The sequence below is a fragment of the Myripristis murdjan genome, chromosome 17, assembly GCF_902150065.1.
Source record: "Myripristis murdjan chromosome 17, fMyrMur1.1, whole genome shotgun sequence".
NCBI classification, from domain to species: domain Eukaryota; kingdom Metazoa; phylum Chordata; class Actinopteri; order Holocentriformes; family Holocentridae; genus Myripristis; species Myripristis murdjan.
In genome coordinates this window covers 1866444-1892922 of record NC_043996.1, presented here as the reverse complement: position 1 = coordinate 1892922, position 26479 = coordinate 1866444, and the positions used below count along the sequence as shown (strand labels likewise).

General features: G+C 40.9%; 1 protein-coding gene across 3 annotated transcripts; it reads right to left on the bottom strand.

The window, feature by feature from the left end:
- Positions 1 to 18672: 18672 nt before the first annotated feature.
- LOC115375754 (cytochrome c-type heme lyase-like) lies at positions 18673 to 25525 on the bottom strand. 3 transcript variants are annotated; one of them, XM_030075283.1, is made up of 8 exons: positions 25430 to 25525; positions 23754 to 23849; positions 23492 to 23562; positions 22940 to 23050; positions 22003 to 22151; positions 21358 to 21477; positions 19930 to 20016; positions 18673 to 19163 (listed from the first exon to the last, which is right to left on the bottom strand). In XM_030075283.1, exons 2-8 carry the CDS (start codon positions 23842 to 23844, stop codon positions 18962 to 18964), a joined length of 831 nt encoding a protein of 276 aa, XP_029931143.1. In that variant the 5' UTR covers positions 23845 to 23849; positions 25430 to 25525; the 3' UTR covers positions 18673 to 18961. The 3 variants fall into 3 exon arrangements, with proteins under 3 accessions (XP_029931143.1, XP_029931145.1, XP_029931146.1); XM_030075285.1 differs by lacking the exon at positions 25430 to 25525 and adding an exon at positions 25308 to 25428; XM_030075286.1 differs by lacking the exon at positions 25430 to 25525 and adding an exon at positions 25049 to 25242.
- Positions 25526 to 26479: the final 954 nt, after the last annotated feature.

Below are 26479 nucleotides of genomic sequence, written 5' to 3'. Positions count from 1 at the left end.
GGTCAAATAGCCCTTACACAGCCTGGAGGTGTGTTTGGGCTCATTGTCCTGTTGAAAAATAAATGATCGTCCAACTAAACGCAAACCGGATGGGATGGCATGTCGCTGCAGGATGCTGTGGTAGCCATGCTGGTTCAGTGTGCCTTCAATTTTGAATAAATCCCCAACAGTGTCACCAGCAAAACACCCCCACACCATCACACCTCCTCCTCCATGCTTCACAGTGGGAACCAGGCATGTGGAATCCATCCGTTCACCTTTTCTGCGTCTCACAAAGACATGGCGGGTGGAACCAAAGATCTCAAATTTGGACTCATCAGACCAAAGCACAGATTTCCACTGGTCTAATGTCCATTCCTTGTGTTTCTTGGCCCAAACAAATCTCTTCTGCTTGTTGCCTCTCCTTAGCAGTGGTTTCCTAGCAGCTATTTGACCATGAAGGCCTGATTGGCGCAGTCTCCTCTTAACAGTCGTTCTAGAGATGGGTCTGCTGCTAGAACTCTGTGTGGCATTTATCTGGTCTCTGATCTGAGCTGCTGTTAACTTGCCATTTCTGAGGCTGGTGACTCGGATGAACTTGTCCTCAGAAGCAGAGGTGACTCTAGGTCTTCCTTTCCTGGGTCAGTCCTCATGTGTGCCAGTTTCGTTGTAGCGCTTGATGGTTTTTGCGACTCCACTTGGGGACACATTTAAAGTTTTTGCAATTTTCCAGACTGACTGACCTTCATTTGTTAAAGTAATGATGGCCACTCGTTTTTCTTTAGTTAGCTGATTGGTTCTTGCCATAATATGAATTTTAACAGTTGTCCAATAGGGCTGTCGGCTGTGTAGTAACCTGACTTCTGCACAACACAACTGATGGTCCCAACCCCATTGATAAAGCAAGAAATTCCACTAATTAACCCTGATAAGGCACACCTGTGAAGTGAAAACCATTTCAGGTGACTACCTCTTGAAGCTCATCGAGAGAATGCCAAGAGTGTGCAAAGCAGTAATCAGAGCAAAGGGTGGCTATTTTGAAGAAACTAGAATATAAAACATGTTTTCAGTTATTTCACCTTTTTTTGTTAAGTACATAACTCCACATGTGTTCATTCATAGTTTTGATTCCTTCAGTGAGAATCTACAATGTAAATAGTCATGAAAATAAAGAAAACCCATTGAATGAGAAGGTTTGTCCAAACTTTTGGCCTGTACTGTATGTGCACCACGGCTTGTGGCATATGTTCTGCTGCTGGTAGGGGGCGCTAATATAGGAAATGCTCCTGTGGGTCGTGTTAGAGCAGCAAACAAACCCATGTGGTCAAATGGGTTTGAGGACTTTTCACTTCCGTCCCATCTGTGTTGACAGTTGCACATGCACAGTCCTGATCAGGCGGGATGCACGGATTGATTAGCGACCATCAGTGATCATCAGCGAATTATGATTATGTTAGTTACTTGAATTTTGAACTGACACAGCAGATCATTAGATTACTCATTGTTTTAGGGGACAATAGTCAAAAGAAAACACAACAGCACTGCTTTTTCTTCAGCTGGAGAAAGTCACCCCCTTCTTTTATATCAAGTTTAGTCTGCTGAAAAGTATTAAAACACAAAACACTTCTCCCAGGTATTTCCCATATTTCAAATAATTTTAATTACTGCCCATCCCAGCTGTACTTTGAAAAGATAGAGTGAGAATGCATTCAACTTTCAGCCCTGATGTACACTGTCCAATACGGCAGAGGCAAAGCTTCCCCTCATGATTTATCAACTATCAAAAATTTGACTGGCTAGTGTGGTTTCCTCAGATGGAGAGGAAGAAAGACAGGGGAACGTGTTGAGAGTCATTAAGTACATGCTTGCTGCACTGCAAGACAGCGCTGCCTCTGTGCCATGACACACACACACACACACACACACACACACACACACACACACACACACACACACACATGCACACAGAGCCTATGAGGGTTTGCGTTGTCGTGGGCAAACCCCCACACTGTTGCCTGGCAACATTGAAAACCAGGCTACAAAGACAGCATCCTTGTCATCTCTCTCTCTCTCTCTCTCTCTCTCTCTCTCTCTCTCTCTCTCTCTCTCTCACACACACACACACACACACACACAAAAGCAGGCTGTTGATATCACGGTTATTGTGGAAGCAAGGTGTAAAAGCCGTATGAGGCCACTGTGGATGTTGCTATTGATAGACAGACCTGCTGTAACCAGAGGACACATGAGAGGAAATGGGTGATACAGTCTTGTTCAGATGATTAACCATTTCTGCCCCATGCACAGTGTAGATGGTGACAGCAGGACACACATAGGATTTACACAAAAATCTTCTGCTTTTATGACTTTGTGAACACAGGGTCGAACAATATATGCATTTCCTTCAGGAATATGCAGTTTTGAGATTCCAAGTGCAAACTGAACCAATCACCTCAATATTGTGACAATTGTGCACTGTGAGAAACAAGGAAAAGTCACCAACTCTAACTCCTTTTCTTAGGTTTATGATGAACAATCAATGGGCAGAGCCGTCTTTGCCCTGAGGAACCAAATGTTGGTTGGATGCTTAAAATAAACCAGAGGAAAGGGGTTGGAGTGTTTGGCTTCCCTCTGTTTATAATTGAATTGTGTTTGCTTGGCAACCTACACCTCCTGCTTAGGTATGTGTCCTCATCCTTTCCTTCTGTTGTAATTTTGCAATGTGAACCACAATTTTCTGCATGACATGTCCAAATAATCACATTTCAGAGTCAACACATACATTAGCAATGACAGAGAAGCTTTGAGGAGGGTGACTGGAAGGAATGGAGGAACCTGATCTGAATCCGAGAGGTGCTTTGTTGCTGGACTTCAGCACGAGTTGTGGATTGTCCAGAAAGAACAGCATGTTCCAGCATGAGGCAGCTCACATCCCGGAACGCTTGTTACTCCTCAGGTCAGCATTTGCTGATCATTGCAGATCATTTCATCAGACCTGTAGCTGAATGTTTTGGAGACTCGGGTGTACAGCTACTAACTGATCACCACCTGGTGGTGAACCGGATCAGATGGTGCAGGAGACTGCTGGACAGGCTGAATTAGGAGGCCTTCCAGGTTTGTTTGTTAGGGACTCCGGACAGGTCTGGAGCAAGTGCCAGCAGGTCAGAGCGGCTGCATCTTCGGCAGTCATGGAAATGAAAACTCCAGTGTGTATCTGTAAAACTGAAGTAAAACTGAACCAGAGATTGACAGACAAATTGGGGTAGCGACCACACTTATGCTGTTGTTGTACTGGACCATCATGGTGAAGAGGTAGCTACACCTAAATCCAAAACTCTCAATTTACCGGACAACCTTTGTTACAGCTCTCACCTGTGGTCACAAACTGAAAAATGAGATCATGGATACAAGGGGTGGAAATGAGAAGCTCCGATATCTGGGAGAAGGTTGGAGTAAAGTCGCTGCTGGTTGAGGTGGTTCAGGCATCTAGTTAGGATGCCCCCCTGAACAACTGTTCCATACATGTGTGGCTGGAAGGAGACCCTGGAGTAGACCTGTAGATCTGGTGCCTGGTGGGACTGCAAATCCTGGCTAGCCTGGGAAGGCCTTCAGAAGATGAAAAAGGAAAAAGACGTCTCGGCAGCCCACCTTAGAGTGCTGCCTCTGTGCTGCTGGCACTGGACAAACTGGCTGAAAATGGATGAGTGGATGGAAGGTTATTAAAGGGCCATGCCAGTGATTTTGCAATGTTGAGTACAGAATTTAATTTCTGCTAATCCTTTCCCAAAGCAAGCAGTTGTATTTTAAAACGCTAATATAATTTTTCTTACCTTTGATTCAGACTTTGTTCACACCAGTATTCCATCACTGTAATAAAGTCGTCCACATTAGTCTTCCTCAAAGCAGCAGCACTGTTGCGTTTTGATGTTTTGAGGGAAAATAGTCCTCGGGGGAAACTTTGCTCTCCACAATCAATTATGAGTTTTGTGGCTTATGAATAGCAATGACTTTGTCAGCTGCAGAAGCAGAACATTATAAGGTGGCTGTATCAACCATGAATTCATATTTGAAAATCAGAGGATGATGATTATGTGTTGTGAAGTCAAATGTTTCACCCCCGGATGGTCCTTTTCGTCTCATTCAGAGGTTACTGAGATATTACACCGATATTATTTGAGTTGTAGTACAAAGAGTACACACACAGAATATTAATATTAAAGGTAATTGGAAAGAACTAATCATAATAGACAAGGCTATATCACAGTGCAGATGTTGTGTTTGCATGGGCCTGTACATCTATGAATACCTACCTGAGTGTGTTTGTGTGTGTATGAGTGTGAGTGTGTGTGTGTGTGTGGGTGCTTGTGTGTGTATGCGTGTGTGTGGTTCTGTGTATTTGGCAGACAGCTCATACATTCATACATCCTAGCTGCTCCTCCATAAGTGTTTCTTGACGCTGGAGGATACAGCAAGAGATTAATGTGGTGACAGGGTTTTATGGTAGTCATGGAAACCAAGTGGCACTGGCATACTTACCCAGTAGACAAGGTTACTCTGTGTCTGTCTGTGTGTGTGTGTGTGTGTGTGTGTGTGTGTGTGTGTGTGTGTGTGTGCGCAAGCCTGTTATTGTCACATTAAGAGGTATGGACTTGTAAGGGTTAAGCGCTACTTTAATATCATACCTCATGAGACTATCACATGAAGTTATGAGTAAGATATTAATAACAAAAACATCACTTACTATAACTAAACATAATTTGGTCTGGGGCCTGCAGAGGCGCCTGGACTGAGTTAAACATATGAATATGCAAATGAGCAGCCAATGGCAACAACTGAGCTAAAGCCTGTGCCACTAATAACATGAATTTCTGCCACAACTACAATAATCAACCCTGCTGTTGCTGCCATCTACTGTATATTTATCCCTGATTCATTGTTTCCCCGTACCAGTATACTTTAAAATAATTAGACTGAATTAGCAATTTAATGTCATGGCCTGTGCACATGAGTAGAGATGGACCCATTATCAGTCCTGGCTGATTGTTGGAGCCGATATTCAGGATGATTCACTTATTATGTGCTTGCCTTGAAAAGGCAACACATCTTATTCTCTTGCACACTTATTATTTTTATTATTATTCTGCAAATTTTTCAGTGTGCTACTCCTCCCACAGCTTTCGTATTAGCCCCACACGATAAATTAGAAAAATGTGCAAACAAAGCACTTTCATGCTTGAAACAAAGAACTTTTATTGCACTTTTATGTTTGACAATTGTACTTTTTAACTGCTGTTTTGAGCCAGTTGCAACAAAATTTTGTTTCAGTGCACTGTTTTTTACACGTGTCCTTGAAATGACAATAAAGTTATCTATCTATTACTTTTATAAGCAATCTGACTTACCGATTTTTCGCAATTCCACCTTAACGAAAAATTTGGCCATAGGAAACGAATGGCCAAATTTTCACAAGGCTCTCAGGCACAGAGATTTTGCGCTACATCAACGCACAAAATACGAAAAACGTGTGTCTTGTGGAAAAGAAGCGGCATGTCAATTTTCAAGACGATCCAACGTTCCATTTTTTCGCAATTCCAGTTTGAAGTCGGAATACGCTCTATGAAAACGGTCACGTGACCAAACCGGTAAACGGCGAACCCCACTTCAGCTTTTCCCGACCAGCTCGACTGCGCAGTAAAAACAAAACAGACCGACTAGATACGTCTACTACCTGCTCCTGTTGCTAAATGTAACATTATTGTCGCTGTTAGATTAAATCTAATGTACCCTTTATTTGATCGCCGTGTTATTACATATTTTTAATATGTCAAGTAAAGACAGGGAGAAGAAATTAAAGTACCAGTCAAGGCAGGAAAGTAGCAACCACAGCTTCTGTTGTGTTCCCGAGTGCGCTGTATCAGGGAGATGCAATAGCTCCGTAAGTTTCCACACTTTCCCAAAAGACGACAAAATAAAAAAGATCTGGATACATAATATTAAAAGAAAGAACCAAGTAATCAAGAGGAGCACCATCGTCTATTGTCGACACTTCCCCCCGACCGATGTAATCCAAGGAGGGAACAGGTGGCTGGTAGCCGGAGCAGTGCCTGTCTTGTTCGACTGGAACGAGTACCGTCTTCCACCGGTAAGACAAAGTGTTTGGGACAAAAAAACGAGAAATGTTGAGTCAGAGAATGAGCCAGAAGAGGAGATGGAGCCCCATTTGCTGGTGCAGTGCCATGACTACGACCACTGACCAGATCCAGCTGCTTTGGAGGACATGGCAGTGGAGGAAATACAGGCTCAACAGCTGGTGATAGAGGAGTTGCAGAAACGAACAGCTGAACTGTCACTGGAGCAAAGGTTTAGCCTGCAGAGGTCATGTGCATCAGATTAGGGTTAGGGTTAGATTATATATATTAGATTTTATATAAGGTATGTTGGAATATGATATTAAGTGTGCCTACTGCATAACTCTGGTTATGGCTTTGTTGCAGAGTAGATTGTGTTTATATTATATTCAGCCATTAAAATGAAAAAGCAAATCTGAAAAATACCCAGCAACTAGACTGATGATGCATTAGGCTCCTCTGATAGTCTAACTATAATGTTGTGTTTGATTATGCTTTCTCATATATTACCACCACAAGTTCTTGTATAATATGTTCTGCTGTACTGATTTTATCCCATATTATAGATAGTACATCTTTCATATTGACTATATGTATTTATATGTATGATCATAATATGGCTTCCCATATAATCATAGTATATTCTCCCATATTAGGGTTTCATGATGCCTGTTCGGCTGTAAGATAGCTAAGTTACCAAGCCGAAGTTAGTAAACCTAGTAACATACGTAACACACTTTCATTTAGCTTATTTGGACAAGAAATACACAAACGATACAGTCTCATACATACCCTCATAGTCAAAAATATAGGAGGCCGCGTACAACTTAAATCCCTTGTCCATTTTGGTGGCTGGAGTTGTGGACGTCGCCCTGCTAATGCGATGGACATCTGACGTGGTTAATTTAGGCAATTCCTGCAAGCATCTCGTATAAAAAAGTGGCTTGGCCATGATGAGATGACTTGCAGGAATTGTCTAAATTAACAATGAAAATATAAAAGCGGCTATAAATTTAGCTAACAGTAGCAACGAAGCAACTAGTAGCCATAGCTGGTAACCCAGGTATGTTTTGGTTAGCAGACTGACAGCTCGTCTTATTTACTTCTTGTGTCAAAATCATACAGTCTATGGTCAAAATGAATGACTATGTTCATATATATATGGTATAGAATCATCATCATCATCATCAATACATGTATGTAATATAATTGTATAACCAGACTGTAAACTCTTTTGCAGGTGCTTATAATCGCCAGTGCTGTGATTTTTCTATGTAATCTTCTCATATTGCTCTAATATTCAAGATTAATTTTCGTAATTTATTTATTATAGACCATAAACTGACTAGTTTATAAGCTTTTGGTGTGTAACTTGATCTTTTCAGAAGCATGACTTAATAATAAACTACTATAGCCTATCCTACAACTGATGAGTCCGAGTTTTTCTTCTACTTCTTCTTCGCCATTTTTATTTGTCATCTCATCTACATACCATAAAACCACACTTGTATACCTTACCTGGAAGAATATCGAGTGCTGTATGCATGTAGCAGGGAGTACAACCCCAAAAATCATACAATTTTCAGCTGAAAGTTGGACAACATTTGTAAAAAGTTCTTTGGAGTGGGTCGACCGTAATGCTAAGGAAAGCCAAGTAGCAGCAATAGCTTTAGAAAATTGGTTACCACCAAGAGTGTTATATGCAATATGCCAACAAAAGGAACATTGAGAGAGCTCGCAAGAGGAAAGAAAGGGCAGTACAGCAGATTGAAGGTCTGTACAACATCATAGATTTTACTTTGGACAGCACATTCACTTTTCTGATCATAAAAATCAGTTCCCAGTTACCTAAACAGAGCACCCCATCTCCTTCCAAGGCAGTGCATAATCTGCAAACGTGAGAAATACTTCACCCAAAAACATAACCGGAAGAGGGTTAAAGAGAATCTCCAACAATGTGAAACACTGACAGCTGGTAAGCTGCTTCTTGCAGCTGAAGAACGCAAAAACCTGCTACGACAAATACATGGAATAGATCTTGTTGCCTCAGAAGCAATTTACCATTTCAGATGTTACAGAAATTACACTGTATTTCTGTACAAAAAAGATGAACATGACTGCACAGGGAACAACCAGTTCAGACTGCATACTATCATTTTTGTACAGTAGTCGTGGAGGAGAGGTTTCTGAGGAAACGAAAGGTATTCAAGCTTTCAAAGCTAAATGCACTTTTCAAGAAATGTGTCCATGAAACAGAGGGAAGTGACAACTCTACTTATAAGTCTTCTTCATTAAAAATGAGACTACAAAAGTCCTGTTGTTTTCTGAAGGACAGGACTTTTGTCTATATTGAGGAATTGACACCACATGAAGTGCTCTAAGATGAAGTTGCCACAGCTGGATCATCTTTTTCAACATCATCATCCTCATCATCATCATCAGATGAAGATGACACAAGAACACATGAAACAGATGACACAGATGAGCCAAGACTCTTGTACCATGCAGCCATGACACTGAAAGATGCCATGGTGGACATGTGTAAAACAACCCCTAAACTCAGATGGCCACCAACAGCACAGCAACTTACAATGTCAGCTGCCTCAAATCTGATCCCAAATAAGCTCTTCAATTTCATCGCCTGGAGTACAGCCATGACAACAGATCCCTCCTCTGACAATGAACTTCAAGTGTAACCAAAGTGAGAGACTGGGAGATAGCCCTCAAAGCAGACAGAGATCTTTTTGCAAGGCTTATTGTGGTCAGAACGGCAAGGAAGATAGACACAGAGGAGATGCTGGTCGTCAGTATGGGTCCCTTGCCTGCAGCAATTGCTAATATTGATGGCTCTCGTGAAAACAGACAAAGCCAAATTAATGCACTTTGTGGACGGATCAGTAAATCCACCAGTGACAGTTGAAATTCCTGATGTTTGTACTAGCCTTCAGTTTCTGCTAGAGATGCAAACAATTAATCGATTATCGATTCATTATCGATAAGAATTTACTCGATTAAATTAAATTGATTACAATTAATTGAACATTCCGCGGTCCATTTGAACGGGGGTAGTAGTGCCCCACCAGTCCACGCGAGGGCGCCTTTGTATTGAGTGCTGACGCCGGACGTACTGGGACGCACACAAGAGAACAAAACAAACATGAAGCGGTCAAAACGAAGTGGAGTTTGGGACCATTTTAACTTGATAAATGATGACAAAGGCAGCAAATGCATGATATGTGGTTGTACTTTAAAGTACAGCAGGTCCACAACTTCGCTGAATTACCACCTAAATTCCTCACATTCAGCCGTGCTGCAGGAGCGAGGGGACGCTGCTTGTCAATTAATCGATAATCGATCGACAAGGTGAATCAACTATCGATTAATGAATTAATAGATAATTGGCATCCCTAGTTTCTGCAAAGAAATCAGAGGAAACCTGGAAGTTCGGAACATCTTTTCAACCCACAACAGAACTGTATGAAGCAACTGAAGCTTTTACATGTGCCCTCTGCAGTGATGGGAGTAACGGCGTTACTAACGGCGTTACTTTTATCAGTAACGAGTAATCAAAGAAATTACTGTTTCCCCCGTTGTAACGCCGTTACCGTTACTGATAATAAAATGCGCCGTTACTTGCCGTTACTTACTACTAAATGTGCGTTTTGTGGAGAAAAAGCGGTGTGTCAATTTTCAAACCGGTCGGACTTTGCAGTTTTTCGTAACTTAGCAACATGCATGGAGAATGACTGAGCACAAATTAGAAGCATCATCTGTGTTCTCCGACGGCAGAGCGGATAGTTTTGCTGCCTGTCGTACAGAAGACCACGGGTTCAATTCCCCATCCTGACTAACTGACATCACTACTTTAAACTATAATGAATGACTTTTTCAAAGTAACGTGCCCAACACTGACAATGATAGATGAAATTTGACAGCAATGTCCACACTGCAACAGCAACGCAAAAATATGTGCATTAATAAGAGGATTTAAGAAAAGAAAAAAGTAATCATAAAAATTACTTTCCCCAGTAACTGAATTACTCTTCTGCAGCAGTAATTGAGTAGTAATCAAAATTACTTTTTTACAGAAGTAATTAGTAATTGTAACTTATTAGTTTTGTGAGTAATTGGTCCCAACACTGGCCCTCTGTGACCTGAAAGGCTGTACAGATGTTAACTACGCAAGAGGTCAAATGTACAAGGGCGGAAAGTGCACAGACAGAAGTCTACCACCAAACAGGGATGCCTTACAGACAGTGGCGGTTCTGCCCATGTTGCCGCCCTGGGCGAAATTACTGCCTTGCGCCCTTACGTTCTAGCCGTGCGCGCGCGCGCAGCGAGAACTTCCAAGCGATAACGGCCGCTACCGGTGCCCCTCTGGCGGCTACACGCGCCCCTCCCAGAGCAGGGGCGCCAACACCTGCACAAATACCTTTTTTGGAAAAATACTTTTTATATGGACAAAATCTTGTTTGTATAAAAAAAAAAAAAAGCCACCGGTCAGCATCAGGCGGGCCGGCCGCGGCACCGGCTTGATGCTTACAGGTGCCGCGCCCACCCGGTCAGGTCTGCCGGATCTGACAGGTGAGCGGCGCACACATACTGCCATCCTCTCATTATAAATCAACTTTTGTTCATACGTGGCTGCAGCAGCACAACAGACAATGACACAGACAACATGGTTGATTATTGACGGCGCAATGCGGCCATTCGCCGGTAATTGCGGCATCAGGCGAGCCTATCTACTGGTTTATATGCAAGCACAATACATGTGTATTTGCTTAGACCCCAATATTAGACGAGGGCGTTTTTTCAGGGCATTTTCAATGGAAAAAAATATTGTCTTATATTCAGATGAATACAGTAATAGAAAACTGCTTTGCAGCGAGGATGATTTTTTTTTTTTTTTTTTTTTTTTGCGCTCATGCCGCCCCCCACGTGACATGAAAATATGCCGCCCCGGGCGGCTGCCCGCTCCGCCCATGCCTAAAACCGCTACTGCTTACAGAAACACTCTCTGCAGCCAAACTACCAGGCGGCCATATACAGGAGGTGCTTGCAGAGTCAGCCAGATATACCCCCACCAATGGCCCATGGCTGGAAGATCGAGGTAGACTTCTTTGGGATTGACTGGATGACACTACCCCCAGCCCCTGTTGGCATCTTGGAGCTTGTGTACCGCTCCTGTAAAAAATACAATGTGTGGAAGGGAGATGTACATGCAAAATGAATGAGCTGCCATGCACAGACATATGTCTTTGTTTAGACAGGGAGAACATTTCAAGCTAAGCCTATAGTGTGTAGGCGTGCTTTTTTGCCTTTTGGCAGTTAAGATTGTTATTGTTGTTATTTTTCTGTTTGCTGAAATAGTGAAAGGTGAACTGTCTCAGGAAGTGAGTTAAGTGATATTCAGTTGAAGTTAAATTGTGTACAAATATTATCTTTATCACTTCAATCTCTGTCTTGTCTGGTCACTTATATAAGTGAGGATAAAACTAACTTTGCTGAAATACAGTCTTGGGTTTTGTCTGGACATGTCCACAGTTTAATTCCACAGAGCTACAAACCAAAGATCCTAATTTACGGCCAAATGTTACAACATGCTAGCATGCTATCGTTACATTAGACTGTTAGCTCCCGATTCTTTTGTTGAAAGCCCAAGAACAGACCGGAGTCAGTCTTCCATTTTCTGATGCAACATTTATTATGGTCACATATAAAGCAAGGCAGCGCTGGTCTCAGAGTGACAGAGCTCCCGCAGGATCTCAGTCAGAGTGAGCCTCGATATCAGGAAATGATACACATTTATGTTCTTGGGCTTGGGCCTGCCCCGTACATAGGTTGGACTTAAACGCAACCGAGAATAATTGGCCAGTTACCCGGACATGGACAGGCCAACCACTGTCCATGCCTTGTTTCTGGAATGTGTGATGCTGTGTGTGTGAATGTTGACTGGGCGTGTATCTAATGCAACAGACCTAAATAACAAGATAGAGAAAGTACATCTGGCTCCTGCTGTGTCTGTCCTCTGCTTAGCAGCCAAGCTGCCCTTAACTATGTAATACATTGGATAATGCAAGAAACATTGAACTATACGGCCAATTGTAACAAGACAACGTATAGTAGGCTATTTAAATACAATGAAAGTGCTTTGTGCGGGTCCAGTAGTGATTTAGTTATGTAAATTGAGTATTGCTACAACATGAAATTATGGATTTAAGAAATTTCAGCCTTACCAGACAGCATTATTGTCACTTCTGTAGCTGTATTTACTTCCTATTTGGACAAATATCATTGGCAGACTTCAAGTCACATAAGTTTTGTTTTCATAAAAACGTGATCGAATTGAGGCTGCCAACAAACAGAAAGAGAGCCTTGTTTTTTGCCTTGTTCTTTATTTATATTTAAAGTTTAAGGAATTCTGCTATTAAAAAGCCTTAAAATTATAAGAAAAAAAATCTAATATTAGCAGAAAAAGTTGTATATTATGAGAAAATGTAAATAATATAAGAAAAAGTTGGAAAATTACGAGAAAAAACAATATTACAACAAAAAGTCAGAATATTATGAGAAAAAACTACTAGTATTACAAGAAAAAGTGATATCGTGAGAAAACGTTGGAATAATATGATAATTTACAATGATCGTTTCAATGTTCACTCCACAAAATGGACAAAACATCACCTGGTAAATGGCAAAGCAAAGAGAGTTAAGTTTAGGATTCAATCTGACATTTTCAAACATCGCTGACAACCCCATGCTGCTTTAAATTTACATTAATCTGAATGACTAAAGTAGTAACCAAAGTAACAAAGTAAGTAACGTTAGGTTAATGCAATGGCCGTATAATTAGCTTCACGTCAAACCTGATGATAAACGGCCGACTAATGTTATATAAATATAACACACTGAAAGTTTTATAAAATCAAGGTTTCACGTCTTTTTCCACCGTTTTCTCTCTTCTTCTCTCCTCTTTCTCCCCGCCTGTCCATCCGCAATAATAGTCCCCGGACCAATTATAGAATCGGACCATTCACTTCCACTGTGGGCTCTTTTATTTGTATCGCTGCTGTTGTTTTTATTTGCATCGCTGGTTTTTATTTGCGTTGTGGTGCTTTTATTTGCATCGCTGCTGCCTTTTATTTGCATCACTGCTTTTTGTTTGCTTTGTGGTGTTTGCAGTGTGGTGACCTCTCTCAGCCACCATACTCAAGGGCCACTAGCACTGCTGCCACTACATCCCAGCCTTTGCCCTAAACACCAAAGCAGATCCCTAGCAATCACCCCAAACACCCTAACAATCCCATAGAAACCACCCCGAATACCATAGCAACCATCCAGAACACCATAGCAACTGCCTAGAAACACCTTAGCAACCATTAGGAACACCATAGCAACCGCCTAGCAACCACCAAGAACACAATAGCAACTGCCTAGCAACACCCTAGCAACCATCAGGAACACCATAGCAACCACCTAGCAAAACCCTAGGAACAACAAAGAACACCATAGCAACCGCCTAGCAAGGCCGTAGCAACCACCAAGAACACCATAGCAACCGCCTAGCAGCACCTTAGCAACCATCAAGAACACCATAGCAACTGCCTAACAACCACCCAGGACACCATAGCAACCGTCTAGCAATGCCTTAGCAACCACCAGGAACACCATAGCAACCGTTTTGCAACCACCCAGAATATCATAGCAACTATCTAGCAATGCCTTGGCAACCATCAGTAACACCATAGCAACTGCCTAGCAATGCCATAGCAACCGCCCAATACACGATAGCAGCTACCCACAGACATCCTAGTGGCCCCTGAAAAGATGATAAAAACTGCCTGGAACATACCCGGACCACAGTAACTGTAACTCTAACAACACTACACAACCTACATAGGGCTGGCGGTTTACCACATGGCCGCGTGGTCGCAACGGTGGCAAGCACATTTAAAGTTTCTTCAGAAACTTTAGCTAAGTCTAGGTTTTATTACAACAGTGAAATATTGATGAAATTCTTTTTTTTAAATCTGCTTTTCTGATTTGATTCCACATAATTTGAAAAATTATGTGGGCCCCTTAATAAACAAACAAATAAACTACCTAACTAGCAATTGCACTAAAGTGAAGAAATGGTCTCTCTGAATAATAATGAGATCCTAACATTGGGGAAACATGTGATGACGGTTACCTGTTTTAAGTGATGATGCTACAGCACGGGCAGCCTGAATTCTAGCCTGACATTTTGTCTTCTGATATTACACCGTACAGCTCTACAGCTCTACAGCTCAGTAATTTTTTGTCCCTACAATAGTCCTAATATGCTGTCATATCAATGATCTACTTCTCACTTTTACAACGTTACGTCTACTTCTTGACTACTACTTGAATAGCAGTTTCTACTGCTTTTTCAACCACTGCTCCCCTGTCTTCCAGGCATGCACTCAAGAAAGCGAAAACTTGGTCCCTCCTCCATCTCCCACAGTGGGCAGGTGTCCCACAAAGCCTTCATCGGAAAGAGAAAGCACAAAGAGAGAGTTTGGTTCAGGTTCCACACTGATCCAGTGAGCTGCGATGCCAGAAAGTGTGCAAGTTTGTTGGTTCAGCCCCGACCAACTATTTGGCCGCGGGCTGCCGCTCAGTCGGGCCGGGACCAAATGCTTGGTCCCTCCTCCAGGTCCCATGGTGGGCGGGTGTCCCACAAAACCTTCATCGGAAAGGGAAAGTGCAAATACCCTGGAAAATACCCGGACCCCAGTAACTGCCTTTTAGCCAGCAAACAACCCTAGACAACCTACAAACAGCATAGGGCTGGTGGTTTACCACATGGGCACGCGGTCGGCAACGGTGGCAAGCACGTTTAAAGTTTCTTCAGAAACTTTAGAAAAGTGTAGTTGATATTGTAATTTTGATTTACATGATGGCTGAAATAAAAACTGTTCAGACGCAGCGAGGCTGCGTCTGAACAGTAGAACAGCAGAACATTTCTGATGATATGGTCACGATTTTATTTGGTTTTCACCAGATTAGCTCGTAATAAGCTGGTGTGCCGACGACCGATGGAGTGGTTTTTGGCCGGAGGACAGTCTCAGGTGAAAAAAAGAATTGACAAAAAAAGACCCTGACGTAGGTTTTATGGGTTCATTAAGCGAGAGACATTGCAGTATGTCAGAAAAAATGTCAGAAACAATCACAGGTGAGCCTCTTGGTTAATAAATCCATAAAACCTGTGTCAAGGTTCTTTTTGGAGGGGTATAATTGTCCACATTTGACAGTTGACAGATGACCAGCTTGTAGAGTAAATAATTTGTGGTTTTTCTTCATTCTGTAAAACAAAACAAAACAAAACAAAAAAAACCTGAAGAAGACCAAGTGCTGAAACATGTTGGTGTAATAAAAGCTTTAGATGTCTTCCAGGTCTACCAGCTGGTGTTGCTGAATTCATTTGTTTTTCTGCTGTTCATTATTCCAGCACCTAGTTTATGGGTCGAGTAGCAGCAGTTTATTTTCACTGAGTTAGCAGTAAACCATGAAGAGAAACCATGCAATTAAAAGGGAAAGCTACCAAACTACAGTCAATTAAAAACTGGCAAGTCATTTTGGTTTTTTTTTTTTTTTCTTACCAGTGCTAAATAAATCTATTCGTTACATCATAATGGGATGGATGATCACTGACAGTGAGTGATAAGGAAGCAGGACATTTTTTGACTACATTTAATATGTGATATATTTCGTTTATGTCCAGCACTCCTAGCAGGCATGCAAACATGGCAACCTAGGAAACACAAATCTAGTTTTGTACTGACATGATTCACAATACATTCAGAATGGTTAAATTTGTAGATTACTAGATTACCTGGTCATATATATTTCAAAAATTGCATTACCATGCACCATGTGCCATCTAGTCCCCCAGGGGTCCTTGAAGGGCTTCTAGGGGTTTCTCAGCAGATACCTCAGACACTTTTCACAAAAATTTGAATGCACTTAACTACTGTATATCCTTTTTCTAATTTTCTATCCTTTTTTCTAATTTTCAGGAAATGTTTTTTTTTTTTTTTTTTTTTATATTTGGTCATTTACTTGTATTTTTCCCCCTCTGTTTTTTTCTCATTTATTAACTGCCTTTTCCACGTCTTTTTGAAAGAAATTCACTCAGTTAATTCAGCAGAAAATGTTTCAAGACAGTGTATACCACTATGATTCTGTTTTTGCCAGTGTTCAACATCGGAGCAATTTAACACTTCAAATAAACCATACTGTCTTTTTACATTAGGGTCGATAGAGCAAAACGACTTCAAATGGTGTTGCGGGGCTTTGTCAAAGTCAACTTGGAGGTTCAGAACATGAAAAAGTTTGAGAGGCCTTGCTCAAGGGCACCATCTCCTGGCCACTGGCAGACAGAATGTGAATGGAGTAAAAGTCTTTCCCATGCAAATCGACATACCAGAATGGACGTAGTGGCGGCCATTTTTATGTGCACTACTGCTGTGGTTTGAAAGAGAAGAGCTACACTTATTGATACAATTATGATTTTATTAATTGTAGACCATGTTCTATTCAGTTCATGTAGTTAACTTTTAATGTATATGCCCTGGGTTTGGTGTAAGGCACTTACTGACTATATACTGAATGTTTCTGTGTGTTACTTGATTAGATGTAAATACATTTCCTCTACACGTAGAAGTACTTCTGAAATGTTTTATATATGAAATGTATGATCAAGCAGTTGTTTAACCTATGACCTCACTAATCACTTCTGGCTGGGCAGTCCTAGACATACAAGTGTGTTCAAACTGTATTTAACCCTATACCACCCTGAGCCCATTCATTTGATTTAATGGGAGAACGGCAATGAGCAAATTTAAAGAAAAAAAAAATCCTGAAAATTAAAAAAATAAATAAATAAAAATACCCCAAAAAGATTTTTTTCCCCCCGTAACATAATTTCTATATATGGTTATAATAATTATAAATACATTTTTTTCTTTGATCATTTTTTTTTTTTAAATAACTCTCACTCTCTATTTCCAATTTTCAGGTCGTGTTCTTTCTTTTCTTCTTTGTTAATGTTTTTGTAAATTTACAGGTCATTTTAACCTTGTGACCTTTCACTAATTTCTTGCAAATTTTTGGGTCTCTTTTGCTTCTCACTGATCAGAGCAAAAATGATAGCATGCAGTGAATTAAACTGATTTCCATTGTGGTACCTCTTACACGTGGACATGTTGCATGGAAACTGTGTGTGTGTGTGTGGGAGTCCCAGCAGCCCAGGGTCCTGCAAGGATCAGTCATGCAGGGGATAATTGACCTAAAAAGCTTTCTCTCACTTTCTCTCTCTCTCTCTCTCTCTCCCTCTCTCTCCTCTGACCACATCTTAACCTCTGTGCCACAGTCCAACGCCTGTCTTGGATCAGACCACACACTGCTGCTCATAGTTTTGATGAAACTCAAATGCCAAGATAATTTAAATGCGTGTGTAATCAGTTGGGAGCCCTTGCATTGTACCATGAATACGTGCAAAAATGAACGTTGGCAATTTGATTGAATTTTTTTTTTTTTTTTTTCACAATTTGTGTGGGTAATTTTATGGCAATTTTTCTTTCCCAAGAAGTTCCAAGAAGACCTGAATCATCATCGCCCACCCCTGCCGACCTCCAAACAAGAAAAACACAATCAGTACAAACTGGAAAAAATACCCTAACTTAACCCTAATGTTTATTCAAGCCCCTATAACTACAACCAAAAAATTAACTCTTATTGATGTAACATCAATAAACCACTTGAACACCAGAGGCACCAAAATAAATATGTTTAATCACTGGAAGCATCATTGCACAATATCATGGTTCATAAGACTTTTTACAGTAAAGAGTAATGTGCAGTTGGGCACTAAAGCAGCTGTGTGTGTGTGTGTGTGTGTGTGTTCAGACAGGAAGGAGGAGCAGATACACTGAAACCACATCAAGATTGAATTTTGTTGAACTCTACATACTGACTAGAATTTATTTAGCCAATCATCAATGTCTTATTGAACATTTTACAGAGAAAAGTGTGGCACTATTGGAACCTTGCTCAGCTTTATGTCAAATATCAAGGAAACATCAAATAGCTGTGTGATGAAAAACACTCTTGGTGACTAGGAGATAACCGAATGTCTGATGACAGTGAGCAGCCCAGGCCTGGTTTGAGCCTACAGAGGACTGGCTCCCACTGAAGGACCACATCAGTGACTTTGAATGTTTCCCACAGTTTACCCACATTTGACATTGCACCAAACTATTCTGCAAATCATGCAGGGGTACTAAAGATTTCACAACATATAGTCAAACTCTCTTGATTTGCAAATTTGAATTTATGGTTGAAACAGCCACTTTATAATGTTCTGCCTCTGTGGCTAACAAAGTCATCAACATTCTTAAAGCACAGAACGGATAATTGGCTGTGGAAAGCAAACGTTTCCCCAGGGGCTGTTTTCCCTGGTGGAGAGACTGTTTCTCTCTGCCTAACTTCAAGTCATCAAAACACAACAGTGCTGCTGCTTTTAGGAAAACTGATGTGGATGACTTTATTACAGTGATGGAAAACTGGTGTGAAGAAAGGTTGAACTCTCTGAAAGTTCATTTTCATATTACAGTGGAATGAGTGGAAACCAACGGCTGGATAAAGCGGTGGAAAAATGATATTGGAGCTCTAAAATAGGACTGCTTGCTTAGGGAAAAGATTAACAGAAACATAATTTTATACATTTTGTAGATATTACGCTAATCATGCAGGATCACTGGTATCGTCCTTTCAGAATTCATCCATGTTACTGCCGACACACAGCAGGCATGAAAGTGAGAGGCCAGGTGTTAATGTGTCCAGCGCCACCATGTGACTCTCATGCGGTCCCAGACGGCGCTGAGAGAGTCCAGAGCGGGCCGGACATCCAGGATGGTTTTGTTCTGGTCTCGCTGGTCCACTGAAGCGGCGTCGTAGTAATCTATAACGTAACGCACCTCCGTCCCACAGCGGTCCACAATCCAGTCATGCCGGTCAAACGGAAGCTCATAGCTGGAGACAGGACAGGACAAGGTGTTATGTCACCTGAGGGCTCTCTCTATGCCCTTGGGTAGTTTTATGGTAATTATTTTGTGATTTAAATTCAAATATGTATTTGTTATAATTACAAATGATTATAAATTTTGTTTCTTCTCACACAATTCCTTTGAGCAAAATTTCTAGTAATTCTTGGTAATTTTACGGTAATGTTTTGCTATTCTCTGGCACTTTTGTTAACTAATTTGAGGTAATGTTCTGGTAATTTTTAGGTAATTTTCTTAAATTTTTTCTTATTTTTGACCTTTTTTGGCTAATTTTGTGGTCATTTTCTTGGAGTTATTAATTTATTTTGTAACTAATTTCTTGCAAGCTTTCTGGGCTTTTCTCTTTGGTATTTGCAGTAATTTCGTTGCAATTTTCTGGTAGTTTTCTTGTAATTTTCTGTTAATTTGTGGTACTCTGTAGCAATTTTCTAGTAATTTCATTTTGAATGTGAGATGTTTTTGAAAGAATGAATTTAGAATGAATTTAGTCAGGTTTCACAAGGTCTACCAGGACCTGTTCTTTATATGACTTACATCATATGAAACAAGATTTATTTCATCATCCTTAAATGGTAGTAAACTCTCCAACATAAATAAAAAGGCAGTTACACTAAGTTAAGGTCAGTTCACACTCCACTGTGTCGCAGATTACTAATCATATGTGTGAACTGGAGCCACAAACAAACACACACACACACACACACACACACACACAGATACAAAGCCACACTCACCCCATCCAGTGTCTGAGCCTTGCTCTGGGTGTCAGCTCTTTGGCTTTTCCCCCAAACCGCAGCAGAGATGGACCACATGGACATTCCCTTTGGATGAAAACATACTTTCTATTATTGCAGTGTATTATTTTATATGATCTTATTCTATTTCTGGACACAATGTAAGAATACAGAGGTGCTGGTCAGTACTTCGGTGTTCCCACCAACACCGACAGTTCCTTGGTTACATTTGACCTTAAACTACTCTGTGAAGTAACGAAAAACACTCTGATAACTGAGTTTTTACACCGAACTAATGCACATCACAGCTGTTACTTTCCCTCACAAATTTATCATAAGCTCATCATAAGATTATCTTAATGGTGATTGTCCCTGCTGAGTGATTTGGTAAGAAACAGGAGCTTGGCTATTCACAACAGAAGCTTATTTCCCAACACCAACCCCACCCCACCGTACCCCCGTCTCTCTCTCTCTGTCTGTCTCTCTGTGTGTCCTGTGTGTGTGACAGCTTTGACACAACTGTTGTATGTGAGGAATAAGTGCATAATTTAATATTTGAATTCACATGGTTCTCAGGGTCAGACTTCTGTTCTAAGCATGATTTCAGTTCTTGGAGCTGTAGTCATGAAGCTGTTCCGCCTCTGACAGGAAACAATGTGTTTTCAGTGGAGATGGAAGAGAGACCTGCCAATAAGGAGACCATGCAGACTCTGGTTTCTCATGTATTCTGATGACCACTGAGAAACAGCGGTGATGGCCTACCATTTCTTTTTTTTTTTTTTTTTTTGGAATATTTTAATATTTTGAGTTATGCAAGAACAGTACAACTTATTCCAACTACAAACTCAATACAATTTACAGGTAAAAGAAATCAAAAACATGAAAAAACACCACTACTACTAGTACTAATGATGATGATGATGATGATAACAATAATAATAATAATAATAATAATAACCTACTGTTTCTAACAAATATGACATAGATTTTGAAATTTCATCAAAACGTGGGAGACAATTAGGGTAAATCGGAGAGGGGCAGGAAAACAGAGTTGGCAGCATCGGATGCATCAATCGTGTATTTTCAGTGTGTTTTCTTGTGAATTCACTTGTTCTGCGCTGAAAAAACAGACTAGATGGCAAAACTGGTACTTCAGGTGGCGAGCAGCCCGTGGAGCTCTGTACTGCGGCGGGCCCAGCCTCAACAGTCCACTTGGTTAACATGGACACAGTGAGCAGTGCCTCAGTGTCCACACCAGCTGGACTGATGTTTTTCAGGAATCAGATAGTGCAGCCACCCAGTGGTGACAACTAAACACTGTCAGGAAGCCAAAAGAGCAAAGTGTGGTGCTCTATGTTGAGTGCTGTATCTGTTTGGCCATAGTATGTGTGTGTGTGTGTGTGTGTGTGTGTGTGTGTGTGTGAGTACCTCTTATGCAGAGCCTCCCATCTCAGTATTTCCTGCCAGGCGGCCTCATTGTTGTGGTTGTGGATTCTGATGATGTTGCTCATGTCCTGTTGACTCAGGTCTCCCTCATTCCAACGCCATCTACACAGAAATGAATCATTAAACACACAAATCCACTGCTGGGACCATACTTACTTACTTACTACTGATGTTCAATGCATGACCTGGATTTTTGGCAGATCATCTCTCTGATAATTTTAGGTCACTGATGAGAGCATAGATTTGAATGGAGTAGGACAGTCTTTCCCATAAGTCTGTTTTGTAAATTCAGTAACAGGTAGTATTATAAATAAAAAAAAAAAATCCAAAAATTTGATTCAAGACATATGAATACTTCTCATAGCCTTAAATTTTAATCATTTTTTTTTCCAATTTCAGTAATTTTGTGTTAATTTACATTTATTTTTTTATTTATTTATATGTATTTATTTATTTCAAATGTTGGGCTAATTTTCTGGTGATTATATTATAATTTCTATTTAAAGATGTAATAGTAATATGGTTTTCTTGTCATACTTAGTTTTCACAATTTTTTTTTCTTTTCTTTTTTTTGGGGGGGAAAAATAAAAAAAGGATCACAAATGTTTCTCGACCCTTGATGCTTACCCTTTCCTCAGCATGGCGTTCCAGAACATTTGCTCCGATGGGTAAACCCAGTTCTGGTGTGAGCCGGCTCGTGGGATCGCAGACTCCTGTCTGCCCACAGACAGAGGGAAAGGCTGGCCTGGAGACGGCTGCTGATTGGGTGGAGGCATCTGAAGAGAAGCGGCAGTGAGAACTGATTGGTCAGGGGCTGAAGGTGTTTTATTGGTGGCTTTATTTATGTAAGTCATTGGCGATCATCTGACTATGAATGGAGAAATCTCCATTTGTGGCTTGATTATCTCGGCAACTGTTTCTCTGAATGACTTCAAGCAAAAAAGCTATAAAATGATCACAGTATACAATGATCACGCATCTTTTGGACCTACATTGGTCTATTTGCAGTAAAGCACAAGGGCCCTCAAATGATTAATTTGCCCAGGGCCCCCAAACATCTAGGGACGGCACTGTTGTTGGGCCGCTATTGGGCTGATAGTTGCTGTTTGGTGCATACTGTATCTGTATCAGAGTGCAGATCAAGCCACATATTCATAGTAACTGAGCCCCACTCAAACCCAACAGGCATTGTTTTTTGTGTCTGAACCTGACCTGAGCCTGAGATTTTGCTTGTCCTCTATTGATAGGTTACATTTTCCGCCTGAAATATCCTTTGAGTTGCCTTCAGTGTCATCATGTAAACTCCAGCAATATACAGGAAGTTGCCCAGAACAGAGGAAGGTCCATCATTTTTAGTTATTTTACACTAAAGTTTCACTAAAATAATGCTGACATGACCGAACACCAACATAATATCTAAATTTTTGCCCAAGCCCGTTGTCGGGTATCCATACTCAAATCTGTTTAATGTCTGTGTGTTTGTTTTATTTGTGCCTTTTTTTTATATTATCCACGTTCATGGGTTTTGGTTGTATGCTGCCGTGTGTGTTAGATGTGTATTTACCATATTGTCTGGGTTAATGTCTGTAGATTTGTACTTGTCTCTATTAGCAGCCTTCATGGGACATTCAACAAAGTCATAGGCTCTCTCCTGGTGAGCTGGGACCGCAGGGCTCTGGAACCAAGATAGCAACATAACACAAGAGATAAAACATGGAATATATAAAATCAAATAAATTAATGAAAAACACTGTATATAGGCTAAAATAAATTACCAACAATGAATCAAAAAAGACATGACTTAGTGGATAGTTTCTTTTTTCTGTTGGAGTTAAGTATTGACAAAAATAATACTCTAAATAATATACCAGTGCTTTCGTCTTTCTGCTTCTTGCAAGTGCTTTCCAGTAAAATGAGGCCAGGAATAACGACAGACACATGGGGCAAAAAGAGCAGCACTGTCTGCCAGGGTGTGATGGGTTTTTATAGCTCATATTACACTTTTAAAACAAGGTCACTTTGAGCAAACTATCCATGTATCCTCTGCTGAACAGTGTTTCCTTCTGGAAAAAAAACCCTGACCTTGATCTTACACAACAGAAAGAGAGAGACTTACACTGGAGGAGGAGTTTGGATTCGAGGAGGCCGCTGCTGATTGGTGCATGGGACATTCTGATGGAGGAGCACCTGGCAAGTCAAAAACAGACACATGAGTCCGGCTCCTGGCTCTCAAGCTACTGTGTTCCATACCATACTGGGATAGGTTAGCTGATAATATTTGAAATAAAACCATGACTACAGTCAGAGGAGAGGTCAAAGTGAGGACAGGAAGGGTGAAAGAGAGGAGAAGGCAGGAGTTCAGGAGCGTGTTGTCATACTGGTGCTTTTGGCCTCCTGGTGCATGATGGGACAGCCATGGGATGGGGCTATGAGACCCTCTGCTGTTACGGTGGGAATTGGTGCTGCCATTGTACCTGAAAATACATAAATTAATAAATAAGAACACCACCTAATGTTATATAAGGCTGGAGAGGGGCAGCTAAGCAGAAGCTGAGCCCCTCCACCAGCTGGGAGAATTAAAACAGTTCTTCCTTCCATTGTTGTCAAGTCCTTACTATACTTACTATAAGTGACAAGTTTTTTTTTTTGTTTGTTTTGTTTTTTTTGCATGCATTAATTGAGATGGCCAGTCAAAGGCTCACTGCATGAGCAGAATCAGTTTTTTTCAATGATAAATGGGACAGAATTTCATATGGAAAAAGACCAATGTGATATTTTTTAGAACTGAACTGAATTAAACTAGATGACCTAAGGAATCTGCTGTTACCAAGCATGTCATGCTAGTTTGTCAACAAGCGGGTGAAATATTGTTCCAAAATTTGGCTAGAATTTCATGAAGGAAAAACTAGCATGGCTATTTTCAGCAGGATCACTTGACTGATCCCATGCAGTTTGGGCCCCAAAGCCTGCAGTCCACATGTGTTCTTGTGGCCTGTTGTAAAATGGTGTGTGTGTGCAGACTGGGGCCTAAACAGTCTTGGAGCTGCATCAGTTGGCTTTGACTGGAAAGCTGAGACTCTTGTGGATTCAGTGAGCCACATTTGATTCCTGTGTGATGATGTTGGCCCCCATAGCAGCCAGTTCACTGCAGGCAGACCATTTTTTCAAACTGGACATCACAATATAAAATGACCTATAGTGACCTCTAGGATAATCACAGCCTCATCAAACTTTACAGCCACAAACTAGAGGACAATTTTGAAAAATTGCAATAAACTGTAATATCGAATTGCAATACTTGTAGAATCACAATACATACCAAATTGGCACCCAAGTATCATGACAGTACTGAATCAGGAGATAAGCATACTGTCCCAACCCTACTATATGCAGCCTCTTAACTTTGACTTCCATTCGGTCACTCTTCATTTTAAGTTGGCCAGATGGTTTTGTTCAAGTTCTTTAGAGTCCAAATCAAAAATTTTAATTACAAGTTACGTTATTATAAGTTATGAGTATTTTGAAACAGTGTCTTTCTCTCGAAAGTGGCAAAAGTGCTGCCTCCCTCCGGTGAGCAGCACCGGGCTGCCCCGGAGCACGGCACTGACCCCGGGCAGTGCAGTGAAGATGTCCCCTGGGAAGCTAGGCTCTGGTGCCCGGCGCTGACACTTGCTGAGCTCCAGAAACCTGAACACGGAGCAGCTGCAGCGACTAACAGCGGACTGACTGTCCTCCTCAACGTTAGCCAACACAGCGTGTGTGTATGCCGAGCCAAAGGGACACCCCTAAAGTTAGCTCGACAGCAAAACCACGGTGACTGGCGCTCTCTCCATCCATACAGCAGAGCTAACGAGCGGTTAGTTGGCTTTAACACTAGCTGTTACATCAAGGTGACAGAGCCGACATCAACAAGACCCGAGCATGGCAGTTACCTCACTGCTTTGCAAGCAGGCTAAAAACTGAGCTCAGTCCACGGCTGTTCCAACTGTCACACACAGAGACACGTTCCTCCTGGAGAGACCTGATGATAAAATGATCATTTGTGTGTCCTCACCTGTCCTGCCGGCCCGTCCGCTCCGCTCCAAAGTCGCGTGTGACCAACGTCAAGTTAGCTGAAAAAACATACAACTTCCGCTTACTTCAGTTAAAAAAAAAACTAGCACCTCTATTGATGAACGGATACAATGTTTTTGCGTGTAATGCAGTCCACCATCGTAAAGTCTTACAGTTTTTATTTTGTCTGAAACTTTGTATTTACTGTGTATATACTGTATATAAGCTGTAAACTGTATGACCAGGAATATATGTATTCCTAGTCATACAGCTTTTTTGGCTTTGTGCTTTATTTTGAAAGCAACAATGTCTTTCTAGCGGTCTCATGTTCTAGCTTTACACAGCTGTTAGGAAACACCGCTTACCCACAAGACATTGCGCACTGCATGTGTTTGCTCTCATAATAGGAAAACATAAAAGCAAGCAAACAAACAAACGGATATAAGAACATATATACTAAAAAATACATAAAGTCTCACATATACTAAGGGCTTTCATTGCATTATTATTATTTTTTAAATAATAAAGTCATTTTAGTATAACTAAACCAGATTTTAAATAGTAAGAATATTTTTTTCTTTGCTTCATTTGCATTTTGTATCTAGAATTTTCCATCAAAGATCAACAAATGTAATAAATAGAATGAAATTTCAAATAGATAGTAATTTCCATCACATTTTACATCAAATTTTAATTAAATTTTTGTATCAGTTTTAAAAATGGAAAGTTCCAAACTAAATCAAAATATTATTTTGTAACATTACACACTGCATTGGACCTGTATTTTGTGAAAATGAAATAAAGTTGTGTGTTGAAAAAAAAAAAAAAAAAAAAAAAACCCTCTAGAAGGTGCTGTTTTCTTCATACAGTGAAGTGTGGAGGACAGCAAGGGAACAGACAACACAACCTCCCCTGGACACCATACATCATTTAGCTGCTTTCTCAGCCCTAAAATTGCTTTGTCCAGCTCATGAGGGGGCAGTAAACCCAAAGTGAATGCAGCACTGCTCCAGCTGCCAGGCTCTGACATGCTGTTCAGGCACCAGAGGGG

Coding starts and splice junctions, on each gene's coding strand:
- LOC115375754 (XM_030075283.1), bottom strand. CDS start 23,844: ATGGCAGCACCAATTCCCACCGTAACAGCAGAGGGTCTCATAGCCCCA. Junction 23,051..23,491: donor ATCCAAACTCCTCCTCCAGT/GTAAGTCTCTCT, acceptor TCTTGGTTCCAG/AGCCCTGCGGTCCCAGCTCA. Junction 21,478..22,002: donor AACGCCATGCTGAGGAAAGG/GTAAGCATCAAG, acceptor ATTTCTGTGTAG/ATGGCGTTGGAATGAGGGAG.